Source organism: Peromyscus leucopus, chromosome 8b, assembly GCF_004664715.2.
Source record: "Peromyscus leucopus breed LL Stock chromosome 8b, UCI_PerLeu_2.1, whole genome shotgun sequence".
Taxonomy (NCBI): domain Eukaryota; kingdom Metazoa; phylum Chordata; class Mammalia; order Rodentia; family Cricetidae; genus Peromyscus; species Peromyscus leucopus.
In genome coordinates this window covers 68,190,869-68,207,764 of record NC_051086.1, presented here as the reverse complement: position 1 = coordinate 68,207,764, position 16,896 = coordinate 68,190,869, and the positions used below count along the sequence as shown (strand labels likewise).

At 52.5% G+C, this 16,896-nt stretch overlaps 2 protein-coding genes across 4 annotated transcripts; both read left to right on the top strand.

Moving 5' to 3' along the window:
* The first annotated feature begins 992 nt into the window (after positions 1 to 992).
* Dhrs11 (dehydrogenase/reductase 11) lies at positions 993 to 9,149 on the top strand. 3 transcript variants are annotated; one of them, XM_028890537.2, is made up of 7 exons: positions 1,002 to 1,410; positions 4,415 to 4,624; positions 6,652 to 6,746; positions 7,371 to 7,500; positions 8,130 to 8,222; positions 8,396 to 8,461; positions 8,574 to 9,149. In XM_028890537.2, the coding sequence occupies exons 1-7, from the start codon at positions 1,054 to 1,056 to the stop codon at positions 8,613 to 8,615; spliced, it is 993 nt and encodes a 330-aa protein (XP_028746370.1). In that variant the 5' UTR covers positions 1,002 to 1,053; the 3' UTR covers positions 8,616 to 9,149. The 3 variants fall into 3 exon arrangements, with proteins under 3 accessions (XP_037056609.1, XP_037056610.1, XP_028746370.1); XM_037200715.1 differs by lacking the exon at positions 8,130 to 8,222 and having other exon boundaries at positions 998 to 1,410; XM_037200714.1 differs by lacking the exons at positions 6,652 to 6,746; positions 8,130 to 8,222 and having other exon boundaries at positions 993 to 1,410.
* A 1,008-nt stretch (positions 9,150 to 10,157) lies between these two features.
* On the top strand, positions 10,158 to 16,398 carry Mrm1 (mitochondrial rRNA methyltransferase 1). Its single transcript, XM_028890550.2, has 5 exons — positions 10,158 to 11,369; positions 11,513 to 11,606; positions 14,072 to 14,204; positions 14,527 to 14,646; positions 14,806 to 16,398. Exons 1-5 carry the CDS (start codon positions 10,630 to 10,632, stop codon positions 14,886 to 14,888), a joined length of 1,170 nt encoding a protein of 389 aa, XP_028746383.1. The 5' UTR covers positions 10,158 to 10,629; the 3' UTR covers positions 14,889 to 16,398.
* Positions 16,399 to 16,896: the final 498 nt, after the last annotated feature.

Genomic DNA, 16,896 nt, shown 5'->3' with positions numbered 1-16,896 from the left:
CAGGTACAGGGATTAAAGGCATAAAGGTGAGCACCACCACCATTCAGGGCGGCAAAATCAGGCAGTTTTAAACTGAATGGCCAGAGTGAGCCCTACTCTGAACAAAATTGATAATCCAATAATGGAGAATGAAGTAACGACAGTTGGGCACATTCCTGCCCTAGGACTGAGATGCAGGTCACACTGTCACACCTATTTATGTGCCAGTATAGTCATTGTTTTGCTTTTTGTGAAAAGGTCTCGTGTTCCACCCGTCCTGAAACTGTAGTAAAGAATGGCCTGGAACTGATTCACCTGCCTTTTAACTCTCATAGTGCTGTGACTGACGTGTGCCACCAGGCCTTGTGGTAGAGCTGGTGCTCAAAATGTGTGAGGCCGTGTTAAGTCGCCTACACGAGAAAAAAAAAAGTAACAAAACCCTATCTCACAGCGTGTATTGTGCATGTTGTTTAAAATGTGTAAATATGCCTGTTACTCAGTGTTCAAATTGTCAGCTCTTGCCAGTGATCCTCAAAGTACGTTGCATTTCCGCCCATGTAGGACCGGGAAGGGTGCTGTCCAGGGCAGTTGGAGACCATGGGGCCATTTAGAAGTAGAACTCAACGATACTTGGGTATTTTAACCATTTAGTTCTTGGCTAATAAGACCAAAGGATCGGGTACTGTGCATAAGAACCCTTCCTCATGTCTCCTGGTCTTAAGGGCGGAGACACGAGCTTTTCTGGACTGAGTCCCTGCTATCAATCACCTGTGGTTTGGGAGGGCACTGGAGTAACCTTTAGGTCCTCAGGCCTCTGGAAGTGGGGCTGACTGAATAAAGGCGGCCTCGAGTGCATGCGTCCTCTTCCTCTTCCACGACAACGGGAGGCGCTCACCAAGAAAGCAAGACCGCAGGCTGTCGGGCCCCTTCTCGCGCCGGTGGGCCCCCGCCCGAATCGCTGCGGTTTCCGTCCCCCGCGGGAGGGACGGGCTCGCGCGGGGGCGTGGCCGGAAGGGGCGGCCCCGCGGCCGCTCAAGGGACAGGGCGGCCAAGCCGCGGCGGTCCTCGGGCTCGATGTGGCCCAGTGCCGAGGTCCCGAGGGCGGAGCCCGGGCCGGAGGCTCGCCCGCACGGGGGTGGGTCTAGGCACTGCTCCGACGCCTGCAAGTTGTCCGCGCTCGCCCCAGCAGTGACCAGGGAGCGGCCAAGCGTCTCTCACCCCGGCCGAAGCTCCGCGGTAATCGTGCCTGGCTGGCTGAACGAGGTGGGCGGACGGCTCGGGACCATGGCCAGAGCCGGCATGGAGCGGTGGCGTGACCGGCTGGCACTGGTGACGGGAGCCTCGGGGGGCATAGGCGCGGCCGTGGCCCGGGCATTAGTCCAGCAGGGACTGAAGGTGGTGGGTTGTGCCCGCACCGTTGGCAACATCGAGGTAAGGCCCCGCTGAGCAGCGGGGACGCTCTCTGGGGGACGTCGTTTCCGCGGGCTAGGGCTCCGAGTGGGGGAGGGGGAGTGACCGGAGCCAGGCTGGGACCCTGCTCTCACCAGCCTGCTACCCCAGGGCCATTTGCAACGGCCTTGAGGGCAGGAGTGATGGGTGTCTAGTAGCGGGAGGACCTACTTTCTCCCTTAGTCCTGTTTTTATAACGAGCCATTCGCTGCTGGCAGCCTGTGCCTGCAGTGTACTAAATCCCTGACCCCTGTCGTCCGCCCCTATACTGACAGGTGGAAAGGGGAAGCCAGAGGTCAGGGCCTAGCGAGACAGCCAGGAGAAGGAAAGAAAGCTGGCTCGCTTTAGTGGCTAGGTTAGTTTCCTCTTGTCCTCAGACCTCACACAGCCACACCAGGTAAAGGGCTAGCCAACCAATGAGCAAGAACCTAGAGGACTTGACTTGAGAATTTGACCCGCGAGCGAGGGTGGGAGCTAGTGCTCCTTTCAAGTTCATATCTCAGGCTCCACTCCTATGCCATGAGCCTAAGTGGTGGCTGGAATATCTACTTATAGATTCTTTTTTTCTGGTTCACTCTCCTCGGTGGGACTGAATAGGTGAAGTAGGGCACTGAGTATGAAAATCTTAATGGATCCAGAACTCCCTAGTTTTTCTCTTAACATGCTTTTGGGGGTTCCCAGACTTATGAGCAGCACCAACTCTGAAAAGGCTAGGAGGAGATGGCCATTTGGGGGAAGACAAGAGAAATTCCCATTATTTGCCCTGGCAGGACCACCCTCTGGTGTGTGGGTTAGCCCTTCCCTGCAGGGCTCTGTCCTCAGCATGGTTCAAAGTCCGCTGGTAAAAAGGGGTAGTAAGGAGGCCTTGGGTGGAGGCAGAGGGAGAAGGTGTGCAGGAAGGACTGTCTGATCCCCTGCTAGTGACTAAAGGTACACTTTATAGCCTCCCAGATAATCCCAAGGTCACCTGGCTCCACCATTGCCCCACTTTGCCCCTCCCTTTCCCTGGAAAAGCATAGGGTCCAACCCCAGCTTTGAAGCCTAGGGGATTAAGACCAAGGATTGGACAACTGGATTCCCCTAGGTTTTTTTGTTTTTGTTTTGTTTTTAGGTGTTTTTTTTTTCTTTTCAATTTATTTATTTTTATTTTATGTGTATGCATTGGTGTTTTGCCTGTATATATGTCTGTGCGAGGGTGTTGGATCCCCTGGAACTGGAGTTAGACAGTGATGAGCTGCATATGGGTGCTGGGAATTGAACCTGGGTCCTCTGGAAGAGCAGCCAGTGCTTTTAACCACTGAGCCAACTCTCCAGCCCCCTGTTTTTAGTTTTGATTCCCTAATTCTGAAGCCACTCTTGCCTTCTCTTCCACTTCTCTACCCTAAGTTACCCGGGAAAGGGAGGCCCCGAATCCCAAGGGAATCTCCAGGCAGATTATTCAGCCTTAGGATGACTTCATGTCATTAAGGGAGAACCTCTTTGCTGTGTGGGACTGTCCTGATTTCAGGTCATTTTGGAGAGTAGATGGCGATGGCAGAGATGAAGCATGGCATGGCAGGGATGGGGAGAAAAATCTCTCTCTCTCTCTCTCTCTCTCTCTCTCTCTCTCTCTCACACACACACACACACACACACACACACACAGCTTTTTTGTTGGGGACTTTGAGTTCTGGGGGGGGATTCCTGGGTTTCTTGCTCTCTATCTGTTTTTATTGATTGATTAATTCGATGATATTAAAACTAAGTTTGGGTTCTGTAGAATTGCTGGGAGAAATCCTACTCCCTGAGGTGGTTATGAACAGTAAAATCAGGTGTAAGGGGGCTTCTGAGTCCCAGAGGGATACAACTTTTGAACTCACAGAAGGTTAAAGCAGGAAGAATCTGACCGAGCACCAGGGAGGTAGAGGCAGGAGGATCTCTGTGAGTTCAAGGCCACCCTGGTCTACAAAGCAAGTTCCAGGACAGCCAGGGCTACACAAAGAAACCCTGTCTCAAAAAACAAAACCCAAAACAAACAAACAAAAAGGCAGGAAAGAATATATTTGGTCACCTGATCAAGCCTTTTATTCCTAGCTTCACTTGGAAGGAGGAAGGGGCCCAGGCCAGGGCAGTCGACCAAATTGGCCTTCCTCTAGGCCAGCCTGCACACTGCCCCGCCCCACCCCCTCGCCACACTTACACAGTCACCTTCACAAGGCTCAAGTGCCCAGTCACTCCCTGGCCTCCCACAGCCTGCTTTCTTCCAACTTCTAAATGTCAGCTCCTGCCACACTCGGGCCCTGCCTTTTCAGGGCCCTGCAGTGCACTGAGGGACTTGGACACGCCCAGGGAGTGTCTAGTGGCAGGTGACCGACTAAGTAGGTGGGGAAAACTTGGGGTTGAGGGGATACTAGAGGTTAGAGAGCCTGACTACTCATAGGGAGCAAGAGAGACTTGATTGAGTTCCGTTGAAGGGTGTGCACAGGACTCACCTTTAAGTTGTGTATAACTTGGGAAGGGAAGTGACAGTTCAGAGCTGAGCCCTTCTGGGAGGGACTGGCTGACACTAAAGAGAAGAAGAGAATTGGGGCTCTGGGGTAACCAGCTCAGGGCCTCTTGGCCCTACTGGAAGAATGATATGGGACCAAGGGTATATAGAGATCTACTTCCAGGTACTGGGGAAAGCGTAGAAGTCTCCCTCCGTTCTCAGGACCCCTGACTTCTCTCTCTCCTTAGCACTGAAGACTTTATTGTGTGAGATCCTCCGTGATCTGTTCTACGGTTGCTCTGTTGCTCTCCTCCCCCCGGGGAGTGTCCCCAACCCCTTAGACTTTGACCAAACAGACCAAGCTTTGGGATGGGCAGACCCAGCCGTTCTCATAAGGCCCAAAGGTGGCTGCCACTAGAGAGTTCTGAGCAGTGACCTGGGGGGGGGAGGGCCGACCCTGGGTGAGGAGGTGTGGGAGTGAGCAGCTCACCCCAGTTAGACCCCTGTTGGGTTTCATAGGAGCTGGCTGCTGAATGTAAGAGTGCAGGCTACCCCGGGACTTTGATCCCCTACAGATGTGACCTGTCAAATGAGGAGGACATCCTCTCCATGTTCTCAGCTGTCCGCTCTCAGCACAGTGGCGTGGACATCTGTATCAACAATGCTGGCATGGCCCGGCCCGACACCCTCCTCTCGGGCAGCACCAGCGGCTGGAAGGACATGTTCAATGTAAGGGTTCCAGAACTGGGCCGGGAGGCTGGGTGAGGAGAGGGGGGTGGGCACCAGGGGCCTAGTAGGCAGAGGGCTCCTGGGGACAGGACTCCAGGAAGAGGGAGCTTCAGTTTCCCGCTGGGGCGTTTTGATTTTTCCACTCACTACTGGTATCACTAGGAGAGTGAGTGGATAAACAGCTTTTCGGCCCCTGATAGTTCTTAAACTCTGGCCTGGTTGTGGTGGGAGGAAGACTGCAGAGGAGAGAATCGTAATTTATTGGATGTGCCTGCTTGTGCTGGGTACCTGGGATCAAGGTCTTAGGGGAAGAAAAGCAGCAGAAATAAGACGTTATGTTTGCACCTGGTCCTGTGTGACTCAGGCAAGCTCCCGACAGCCTCTGAGCCTCTTAGCTGGGATGAACACACCTAAATCATCCATATCACAAGCCCCACGGACCTCAAGTATAGTCTACAGAGTGTGGGAGAACACAGAACACGTGGCCTTGTAGAGGGGTGGCCCTTGCTCAAATCCAGGCTAGTTGCCCACTGCAGTATGGGCAGAGCTTTGATTTCTTTTAGAGAAATGGGGAGCCCTGTGTTACGCTTTGGAGAGTGTGCAGGCCAGGGCTGGTGAAATGGCCCAGTGAGTAAAGGTGCTCACCATTAAGACCCAAGGCCCATATGGTGAGAGAAGACAGTCAACTCCTATAAGTTGTCCTTTGACCTCCACGTTAGCACTGCGGCATGCATACACACACGCGCACACCAAAAAAAAAAAAAAAAGTTAATAAACACATGTAATAAGAGCATGTACAGGCCAAACACAGCCTCAAGGACACGTGTTTCCAACTTCTGCACAGCATTGTGGGTGGCACTAGGGTGTGAAAGTATTTGAGAGGCTGAAAGCAATGCCAGAGCCCTCTCTACATCTGGTGTAGTAGGCTAGTATTAATGGGTACTTGGAAGTGGAACAAGGAGAATGAAGCCTGGCCTCAGTCTTCTGGATCGGAATCATAGCCCTCGTGGGCAGAGACACTGTCTAATCCTGGACCTCAGCTTGCCCATCTGTAAAATGAGGGACTCCTAAGTCCCTAAGGCCCCTTTGTCTTGAATATTACCTAAATCCATTAGTCCCATCCTAGTAGCCCTAGACCCAGGAGGCTCCACCATGCTCCTGGGGATTCATTTATCCTCCATATGCCCTACAACCCCACCCTGTTGAGAGGACCAGAAACAGGCTGAGCCCTTCTGCAGCCCAATACCCAAGTGTTGCTGCTACCCCAAGCGCTGAGGCAGGTCTTCACTGAGGGCATTCTGTCCTGATGCCTGGGTGGCACTTGATAAAGCAAATCAGCTAATCTGCCAGCTGTCCCTCTCCTCTGGAGAAGAGAGAGGCAGGAGGGCCCGACGAAAGCTTTATCTCTGCTGGCCTCTCTGGCAAGGCTAATGGGTGGAGCAGACAGCAGACAGGTGCTTCAGAGCAGATAGCTCCTTAGACCTCTGCACCGTGAAGGGTGGGGACTTAAGATCACCGCTGCCAGGAATGGCAAGTGACCCCACCCACTGAAGAGTCCCCACACCTGGGCCTGTTGCTGGGGTATAGGTTAAAGGCCTGGGAACCTCCTCCACCCATGATTGGTGGGGATTACCAGGGAACAGGGTGGCTGAGGAGGGCTGGGGGGGAGGGGATGGACTCTGTGTGTGAGGAGAAAGATTTAGGCCGTTTCAGGAAGGTTTTCGATCTGTTTAGGAGGGAGCGGGTCTAGACGCTGTCCCTGAGAAGGATGGCAGGTTTCCTGAAGCAGAGGTCTGACTACGGCAGAGATGGCTGGCAGGGTGTCCTGGGCTTGGGTGGGAGGCTTATTCACAGGGACTCAGCCAGGAAAAGAGCTGCCTCTGCCCTCATCTGGGGATGGTAGTTGTGAAGGGTGGGGCCCCCCACAGAGAAGGCATACCACTCCCTCCCCCTGGTGCTCCACGGCTCTATCACCTGTTGAGTTGGGCCCAAGCTGGAGCCACTCCATCGCCCTCCCTGGCCCACAGGTGAATGTACTGGCCCTCAGCATCTGCACTCGGGAGGCTTATCAGTCCATGAAGGAGCGGAATGTGGACGACGGGCATATTATTAACATCAACAGGTGAGGCCGGGCAGCCGAGGCTTAGAGCTCGGGTCACTGAAGTGAGCCACCTGTCACAGCTCCCTTAAGCTCTGGATGGCATTTTCTTCGATAGTAAGATAGGTATTTAATATCTAAGTGGCATGATTCGGACAAAGGGAAGTAAGTGCCTTTGTCTAGAGCGGGCAGCTCAGCCCCTGCCCTCCATAGCCAATGCCTGGGAACTCTCCAGGGACTCAGACCCAGGGATGCATCTGCATGGTGGTCCAAAGAGACTGCCCAGGCTCTAGCTTAGGAGGGCCCATTGCCTGCTGGGGACATGGTCTGGACAACTCCAGAGATCTCCCAGGAGAGCCCTGTCGGTGAGCATGCAGACACCGTGGTGAGGCTCCCGTCAACCTGTCTGGCCACAGAAGTGAGTACGCAGTAGGCCGAAGGGCGGCTTCAAGACAAAGCAGGTTTCAGGAGCTGCGTAGACAAGAGACTAGATTTATCCAGTGGACTGTAGGGACAGCCATCCGCGGTCCCCCCACCAAGGCTCCCTGTCAGCCTCTGGGTAACGAAGCTGAGCCGGAAGACAGGAGCACTGCCAGTGGCTGTGGAACTTTACCCTCTCCTCTCTCCCCTTCCCCTTCTCCCACCCAGCATGTGTGGCCACCGAGTCCCACCCGAGTCTGTGATCCATTTCTATTGTGCGACCAAGTATGCCGTCACAGCCTTGACGGAGGGACTAAGACAAGAGCTTCTGGAGGCCCAGACCCATATCCGGGCCACGGTGAGGCTGTGGACTAGCCCTGGTGGGAATGGTGTGGGCCGAGCCCTCCCGCCTGCACATGTCCAGGAAGGCCTGCTGAGAGGCCCTGGGTTCAACGAGTGCACAAGTCCTGGGCGCTGCTGCTCCTTACGAGGAGGACAGTCACCTCGCTCCACTCACCCCAGAGCCAATGGTCAGACTCACACTTGGAGTGGGAGGGGCCCACGCGAAGGGACCGTGGAGTGAGACTAAGAGAAATCACACACAGTGACTGGAGACCAGCACTCTGGGCTCTTCCCTAGAAGACCACATGACTTTGGGTAAATCACTGAACCTCACTAAGCTTCAGTCTTCACATGTGTGAGATGCAATGATAATGACGACACTTACCTGGTTATGAGGCTTTAAAAGCACTGCTTTGGAAAGCATTAGCCAAACCTATAGGAACCGCTCCATATGTATGTAGTACAGGGTATTGTGAGAGGTGCCCGTGGGAGCTCTCAGCGGTGACTTTGGAAGGAGGAGGACAGTTGAGGACATGAGGCGGCTGCCATTGTGAACCGGGAGCCCTGTGGCCTCTAGCCTTTCCCCTCAGCCTCCTCCAAGGCCTGAGAAAGCTCAGGCTGAGCAGTGTATCTCTGTTGGCCCAGTGTATCTCTCCAGGCTTGGTGGAGACGCAGTTTGCCTTCAAACTCCATGACAAGGACCCCGAGAGGGCAGCTGCCACCTATGAAGACATAAAGGTGGGCGCCTTCCGGGCCTAGTAAAGCCGCTCAGTCCTCAGGACCCCCAGACTGCTCCTCTGCAGCCTGTCACTCCTGGAGGGTCGGGTGGGGATGTGGAGGTTCGAGTCCCTCTGAGGGGGGAGGAGCCTGGTCACGTCGGCCCTGTCTCAACGCTCTCCCCTGCTGCTCAGTGTCTCAAACCCGAGGATGTGGCCGAAGCCGTCATCTACGTCCTCAGCACCCCGCCACATGTTCAGGTGAGTCTGCCCTTAGCTGCTTACCCACGGGAAGCCCAACTATGCCCAGAAGTGGGCCGGCCGCAGGGAGTCCTTGAGGGGGCAGCTGCCTCACGCCTTCTGCCTTCCACAGGTTGGAGACATCCAGATGAGGCCCACAGAGCAGGTGACCTAGTGTTCTGTGGGGAGCTCCTGCCCTCCCCACCCTCGTGGCTTGCCTCCTGCCTCTGGATTTTAGCTGTTGATTTCTGGACCCTGGATCTTACTTTCGGTATCCACTCCACTAGGGATAGAAAAATTCTCAAATTATTCCCAATATACATGTGAAAAAATGGGCCGGGGAGAGAAGGCGTGGTCATGACTGTTTTATCTGCTGACTTCTTCTGGGTCCCCCTTTGGGTTCCTTGGCCTTTGCTCTCCTCAGCCTCTTCCTTTTGACCTAGCAAGGGGATGTGGCCAAAAGGGGCACTGTTTATCTTGCACCCTCCCCTCTGTCCCTTAGGGTTGGGGTGGCAGAGACAGGGCCTCATCTTTCACCTGTATGGTTACCCAGGGCTCCAGGCTCCCTGCCCCGCTCCCCACCTCTCCAGCCCAATCCTGGCTACTATCCTGGGGTCATCACTGCACTCTGACCACAGCTACAGAATACCAGGGCCTGTCTCCCAGCTTCCATTTCACTGTAACAATTAAAGAGAAAGATCGAAACCTACTCTGGCTTTAGAAGTGTCTTTCATTTTTCTCTTCCTCCTTGGTGATCATTGTGGCTGTGTCTCAATTTCTTCCAGGTAAGTGGGAAGATGGGTAGATTTGGAGCATCACTTCTGGAGTGGGAGCAGGAGATGGTTAGTGCCAGGGCCAGCCAAAGATACATGTGTCTCCAAAATATAAGTAAGTAAATAAGTAAATAAATAAGAGGGTGGGGAGATGGTTCAGCAGTTAAGAACATTGGCTGCCCTTCTGGAGGTTCCAAGTTTGCTTCCCAGAACCCACATGGTGACTCCAGTCCCAGGGAATCTACAAGTTCTTCTGGTCTCCTGGGGCACCAGGCATGCATGTGGTGCACAGCCATACACACAGATAATACACCTCCATGCATAAACAATGAAAGACTTTAAAAATAAGATAAACTGGACCCAGGCATGCATAGTGATGCACACCTTTAATACCAACACTTGAGAAGCAGAAGCAGGGGGGTTGCCATGAATTTGTGGCCAAACTGGTCTACATAAGGAATTTTAGGCCATTCATGGGGATAACTTGGTGAGACATTGCCTTAAAAAAAGTTTAGCTGGGGCTGGAGAGATGGCTCAGAGGTTAAGAACACTGACTGCTCTTCCAGAGGTACTGAGTTCAATTCTTGGCAACCACATACATGGTGGCTCACAACCATCTGTAGTGAAGTCTAGTGCCCTCTTCTGGCCTGCAGGCATACATGCAGGCAGAACACTGTATACATAATATAAAAAAAATTAAAAAAGAATAAAGAAATATTAAAAAAGAAAAAAAGTTTAGCTGGGCAGTGGTGGCTCACACCTTTACTCCCAGCACTCAGGAGGTAGAGGCAGGTGGAGCTCTGTGAGTTTGAGGCCAGCCTGGATTACAGATCGAGTTCCAGGACAGGCTCTAAAGCTACACAGAGAAAACCTGTCTCCAAAAACCAAAGCAAAACAAGCTTAAAAAGGAAAAAAAAAAAAAAAAAAAAAAAGCAAAAAGACAGGCTGAAAAGAATTAGTAGAGGGGTCTGAGCAGTCAGCAAAGGAGTCCCAGCGTTACCATGGGCCAAGAGCATCAGTTGCTTCTCAACAGAGACATGATAGTCTTCACCGCAGTGGTCCGGAGATGGGAAATATCGTTGGGTTTCTGCCGGCTGATGCTGAGGGTCTGACAGGATAAGGTTCTGGGAACAATTCCCAGAAGTGACGCTGTGCCTGAATGTGAGGAGGAAGGCACCAAGACTGACCTGATTCAACAGGGTGGCCAAACCATCGTCTTAAATTGGTCTTTGCAAGGTGAATAAGTGAATTCGGCTAGCCCAGCTTCCTGACACCTCCCGTCACCGGGAGCAGGGCGAGGTAGGGTCAGCTCAGCATCAGCACCACAGCCTCTGAGCTCGCCCACGGCACTGGAGGTAGTGCGAGCCATTCCTGTAGGGGGTGCTTTGGAGCCATAGTTGCGGCAGAAGCACGCGTATGCGTCATCGGACGGGGGGCCGGGCCTCCGGAACCCGGAAGCTGGGGACCCACGTGGGAGTCTGGGAGGCGACTATCTTGGCTTGGGTGTCAGGTTGTGGGCAATCTTTGAGCGGGGACTCGGGACAGTTTGTCCTACGTGAGGGGTCGTGGTGGGGGAGGCCAACGGGTCCTCTGCAGCCGTCTGTTAGTGGAGTCCCAGGCGCCGCTGGAGCTATGCGACTGCTCCGGACGGTCGGGTGCTTCGGTTGCCTGGTTGTCCGTCATTTCTCCCGGGTGGCGCGGCCTGGCGGGGAGGAGCTGAGCCGCCTGCTTCTGGATGACCTGGCGCCGACCCAGCGGCTGGAACGTCTGTTCGGCCTGTCCCCGTGCCTCCTGGCCCTGCGGGCCGCCCGCCGGCGCGTGGCCCGGCTCCTGCTCCAGGCCGGAAAGGCTGGACTGCAGGGGGAGCGGGCCGAGCTGCTCCGGGTGGCCGAGGAGCGGGGCATCCCTGTCCTGAGGCCCAGGCGGCAGAAACTGGACGCCTTGTGCGGCTACCAGGTGCACCAGGGCGTCTGCATGGAGGTGAGCCCGCTGCGGCCCCGGCCTTGCGATGAGGTGGCAGAGACGAGCCCAGGCGACGACCCTCAGCAGTTGTGGCTTGTCCTTGAGGGGCTCCAGGATCCCCGGAATCTTGGGGCTGTGCTGCGCTCCGCTCACTTCCTCGGAGTAGACAGAGTCATCACCAGCCGGAGAAACAGGCACGGACGTCCCTTAGTTCCTTCTGCGCCCAATCTGGAGGCAGAGCCAAGTACCTACAGCACCTTGGGGGGAGCCCGAGGGTGTGGAGGGCGCGGGGTTTGAGATTGCCGGGTTTAACGCGGATGGTGGGCAACCTTTGCAGCTGCCCGCTCACTCCAGTAGTCAGCAAGGCCAGCGCTGGGGCTATGGAGGTGATGGACGTGTTCGCCACTCCTGACCTGGCCGGTTTTTTGAAGGTAATTTGGGACAAGAGGGGAAGGAGAGGCGTTGAGTCTACCTCGGACTCTAAAGCTACTTCCAGCTGGCGGTGGATGGGGGTCGGGGTGGAGAGGAGAAGGGAACGTGGTGGCATTGATTCCTTCGGCCTTCTAAGTCCCACTGGGAAGGATCCCGGGTCTTTAAAAATCACAAATGGAGGAGCATCGTCTGAAGTTAGGGATTTCCTCGCCTCATTTCCTTTACTGCCTTGGCCATCTGCGTCTGCAAGTCAGTGTCTGACACTTTTGGGTCTTCAGCAAGACTCTGGGGACCTGGTGGACAGGAGGTGTGGGTATCTGGAATAGAAGCTCAACTTTGAACAAGCAATTTTGAACAAGGCTTTGCTAGGGGCAAGCTTTAGCGTTCTTCAGCTGTGTTTTCCTAGCTAGACACTAGAGGGCAACATTGCCTCGTATTTGGCATCCCCTCTGACTTCTGTCCATCCCCGTCCCCCGCCCACCCCACGGTAAGACAATAACCTTGAAAGGAGGGGGAAGAAAGCTGCCTAATAAACTTACATTCAAGCCACGTGTCTAATTTCAGATTTTCTAGTAACCACGCTGAAAAGTAAAAAGAACCAGATATCTGTAATTTGAGCCTTTAGCAAGTGGAGGCAGGGAGACCATTCCTTTCAAGGCCAGCCTAGGCTACATGAAACCCAATCTCAAAAAACAGAACAATAACATCATCAAAAAACAAACAAACAAAAAACCCAGAAAAGTAAAAAGAAACATAATTTATGTTCAATATGCCCCAAATATCATTAAAACATACACTTTATTATTAAAGAAAAAAAATTGAGACAGGATCTTGTTGTGTAGCCAAGGCTAGCCTCATATCCACAGAAATTCTCCTGTCTGGGCCTCTTTATAGGTGTATGCCACCATGTCCAGATTAAATACCATTTTTAAATGTTTATACATAATACATCTCAATTTGGACTAGCCATATTTAATCCTTAATAGTCAGATGTACTAGGACTGGAGAGATAGCTTAACAGTTAAGAACACTGGCTGCTCTCCCAGAGGACCCAGGTTTGATTCCCAGCACCCACATGGTGGCTCCTTTTCCAGGGCATCTGATGTCCTCTTCTGGCCTCCATGGGTATCAGGCACATGTGGTACACACACATACATGCAGATAAACCCTCAGACACATAAGAAAATCTCAAAATCTTTAGGAAGTAGTCAGGTGTGCCCAGTGGTTCTCATATTGAACAGCTCATGTCTAGAAGCATTTTCTGTCATCATCTGATAGACAGTCCCCCTTCTGAGGAACTCTGGCTGAGCTTGGTAGGAAACAGGATTCACCCTTTGTTTTTGTTGTTGTTTGTTTCCCAAGACAGGGTAGCTCTGGCTATCATGGAACTCACTGTGTAGACTAGGCTGGCCTCGAACTCAGATCCGCTTGCCTCTGCCTCCCTGAGTGCTGGGATTAAAGGCGTGCGCCACCACTGCCGGGCTTAAACTCCCATTTTGATTTGACTGCCTCCCAAATGGATGCTCTACCTTGGATCTCACGCCCCACCTCAACTCCAGACTTATTACATCTGCTACAACTCTTCCCCTCCGCTCCCACAGGGCTGACCATCTGTTCTTCTAGGGCCTACCCAGCTCAGTTGTTCAGGCCAGAGATCACCTTTGACTTCTTGTCCTCACAGCTACGTCCCACGTGTCCCCAGATCCTTTTGCCTTTTTTCTTGGAGTTATTGCTACACCATCCCCATCTCTCGCCCTTTCTTCTGAGGCCCTAGTCCGAGTCCCCATCTCCTCGGTGCTTGGGTCGCAGTGTGATGTGCACAGTGATTCAGTGATTCTCACACCCCAGTCAGACTGGGTCACTTCTTTGCTCAAAATGTTTCAAAGCGCCAGGTCCCGTGGCACATACTTATAGTCCCAGTACTTGAGGGACTAAGACCGGGAAATTACCATGGGTTCAAGGCCAGCCTGGGGTTCATAGTGAGTTCAAAACAAAATGAAGCCTTTCGAAGATTTGGTATCAGTATAAAAGCCCAGTGCTTCCGGTGGCCCCTGAGACCTTACTCTGTGTGGCCAGTGCTCTGCCTCATTGACAGCGTTCCCTCTGGCTAGCTTACCGTGCCTCAGATATGACAAGTGAGCAGGGCCTTTGTGTCTCCATACTTGCAGGTCTCCCTTCTTGGAACCTTCCCCCACTGCCTACAAGATACTCACTCATTAGTTATCTTCCGATCTGCTCTCTCCCGTCACTCCAAAGACTTCCACAGCCACGCTGCCACACGGCTGGGATTTTCGTCCAGTGTGTTGTTGGCCCCATCCTCAGATGCTGGCCAGCTAGAGGATCTGACTGACCCTAAGTTGAAGGCACTTCTCAGTGAATGTGTGTGTACAAGGCTGGGCTCCTTGGCCATGGCTCTGATGACTATTCGGTGAGCCAGGACATGGTGTTTTCTTTCCTCTTTCAGGCCAAGGCCCAGCAGGGCTGGCTCGTGGTGGGCACAGTGGGCTGCCCAGGTCCTGAGATCTCCCAGTCCTCCAAGGTCCCTGTCACTAGCTGCCTAGAGTTCCTCTGGGACCGGCCTACTCTCCTCGTGCTGGGTAAGTAGGCTATATCTGCTTTGAGTTTTTTTTTTTTTTTTTAAATATATATTTTATTTTTATTTTTTTTTAAGATTTATTTATTTATTATGTATACAGCATATGTGACTGCAGGCCAGAAGAGGGCACTAGACCTCATTACAGATGGTTGTGAGCCACCATGTGGTTGCTGGGAATTGAACTCAGGACCTCTGGAAGAGCAGTCAGTGCTCTTAACCTCTGAGCCATCTCTCCAGCCCCCCTGCTTTGAGTTTTTAATGTCTATTTTCTAAGCGTGTGGACTTCAGGCTGGGCTTCCCTAATACTGTCCCATGTCCTGCAGGCAATGAGGGCTCTGGTCTGTCCCAGGAGGTTCTTGCCTGCTGCCAGATGCTCCTTACTATTCTACCCGGGCGTCACCTGCCTCCTGGTCTTGAGTCTTTGAATGTGTCTGTGGCCACAGGTGAGTCTATCCCTCCCCTTACCCCCAGCCACATGGGGGTGGCTTCTGTCCCCTCTCATTTTCTGACTGAATTTATCTTGAACAGGCTGATACACTCTTGCCTTACAAGAGTGTGCCCTGTGTGTGTCCTGATCCTTTCCATCTCCCCCTTGCCTTTAGGAATTCTTCTGCACTCCATTTGCAGCCAGAAGAAGAGTTCCCCTATACAGACGGAGAAGGGACAACTTCTCCAAGATACTTGAGAACCCTTAGCTACGCCCGAAGGACTCAGAGAGGCCCAGTACCCAGGACTGCTGCCATTGTGGTCAGAAAAACCAGCCAAATGTGGGCTTCCACAGACTGTCTGAGATGAACGTGCGTAGGAACCGGAACGAGTCACACACCGATCCTCGGGCTTGGGTGTGCTGGGCTCTCTGCCTGTGAGAGCCTGTTTACTGGCTACAGTCAGGAGACATTTGCAGTGGAGACCAAGGAGGGTTTCATTTCCAGTTGGAAATGGTAGTTTGCCAATTTCTAGGATGGGTTAAGACAGACGGTATCTGTCCTGGATCCTGCCCAGGAGTCAAAAGGCTGTTTTAGAATGAGAAAGAATCAGACAGTCCAGTGCAGGGTGTGTAGAGTGTGAGAGTGAGGATGTTGAGGGAAGCACATCCCTACCCGTCCCGGTGATGAGGATGAAATTAATGAGAGGTACCATCCAGTGAGTGCCTTACAGCTGAACTGTCATCCCCTATTTGACCACTAGGTGGCAGTCTTGCTCTTTACACCATAGTTTTGCCAAAGCTTGCAGGGAGACCCCTCTTTGTAGCCCCATTAGAGACAGGGAAAATAGCAACACCTCTCTCTCTCTCTCTCTCTCTCTCTCTCTCTCTCTCTCTCTCTCTCTCTCTCTCTCTCTCTCTCACACACACACACACACACACACACACACACACACACACACACACACACACTGTCCAGCCCAGTGGAAGGAACCTATGACCCAAAGCCCTTGCCTTTGAGTCTGAGAGGTTGTGAAGTCAGGGTCACTGTTGTACAGCCCCAATAGGCTTGGTCCCCTCCTCCAGGGTCCCACAGTGGAGCAGAAGTAATGTTGCCGAACGGTGGTCTCACTCCGGGCTGCACGTTGGAACACCCAATGAGCGTTCAAGAAACAAGCCAAATACAGCAGCCACCGTGTGGTGCTGAGATCGTTGGGTACACCCTGGGCAGTAGGATTTTTTTTCTTTTTCTTTTTGAGACAGGGTTTCATATACTATGTACCTGGGGTGTCCTAAAACTTGCCATTTAGCCGAAGATTACATTGAACTTTTGATCCTCTTACCCCTAACCCCCAAGTGCAAGAATTCAAGACATACCCCACTATACCAATTTATATGTTGCCGGGGATAGATGCAGGGCTGTGTGCAAGCTAGGCAAGTACTCTACCCACTGAGCTACATCTGAGCCCTCGGCTGGATAATCCTTTGCTGTAGGAACTGTCCTGAGCATGGTGAGATGTGCCCACTGGACTCCGGGAGCTCTGGTTATGAAACCAAAACTGTCTCCACAAATGGCCATATGACCTCTGACTGGCATCGCTGAGTGTGGGATGGGGGACAGCAGCCCCTGAATTGTGATCCTGGTTGCTGGGAGACTTGGGAAAAGTTACCTTCACACTTCCTTTATATCCTTGGAGGGTGTAAAGAACAGTGGAAACTTGGTACCTTGTATGTAGTAGGTGCTCAATAAATAGTACAGCTATAGTGCCAACCCTCTTACTTTTTTTACTTTTGAAACAGGCCCCGAAGCCGGGCGGTGGTGGCGCACGCCTTTAATCCCAGCATTTGGGAGGCAGAGGCAGGTGGATCTCTGTGAGTTCGAGGCCAGCCTGGACTACCAAGTGAGTTCCAGGAAAGGCGCAAAGCTACACAGAGAAACCCTGTCTCGAAAAACCAAAAAAAAAAAAAAAAAAAAAAAAAAAAAAAAAAAAGAATAAAGAGAAAAAGAAAAGGTTTAATTTTTGCCATGTTGCCATGTATGGTAGGTAGCACATACCTTTAACCCCAACACTCTGGAGGCAGATACAGGCAGATCTCTGTGAGTTTGAGGCCAGTCGAGTTACCAAATTAAATTCCAGAACAGCTAGGGCTGTTACATAGAGAAACCCTATATGAAACAAACAACCCCCATAATGTTTTTATGTGTATGTTTTTGTGGCTCTGTGTGTGTGCCGTGTCCAATGGATCAGACTTTCTTTTTTTTTTTTTT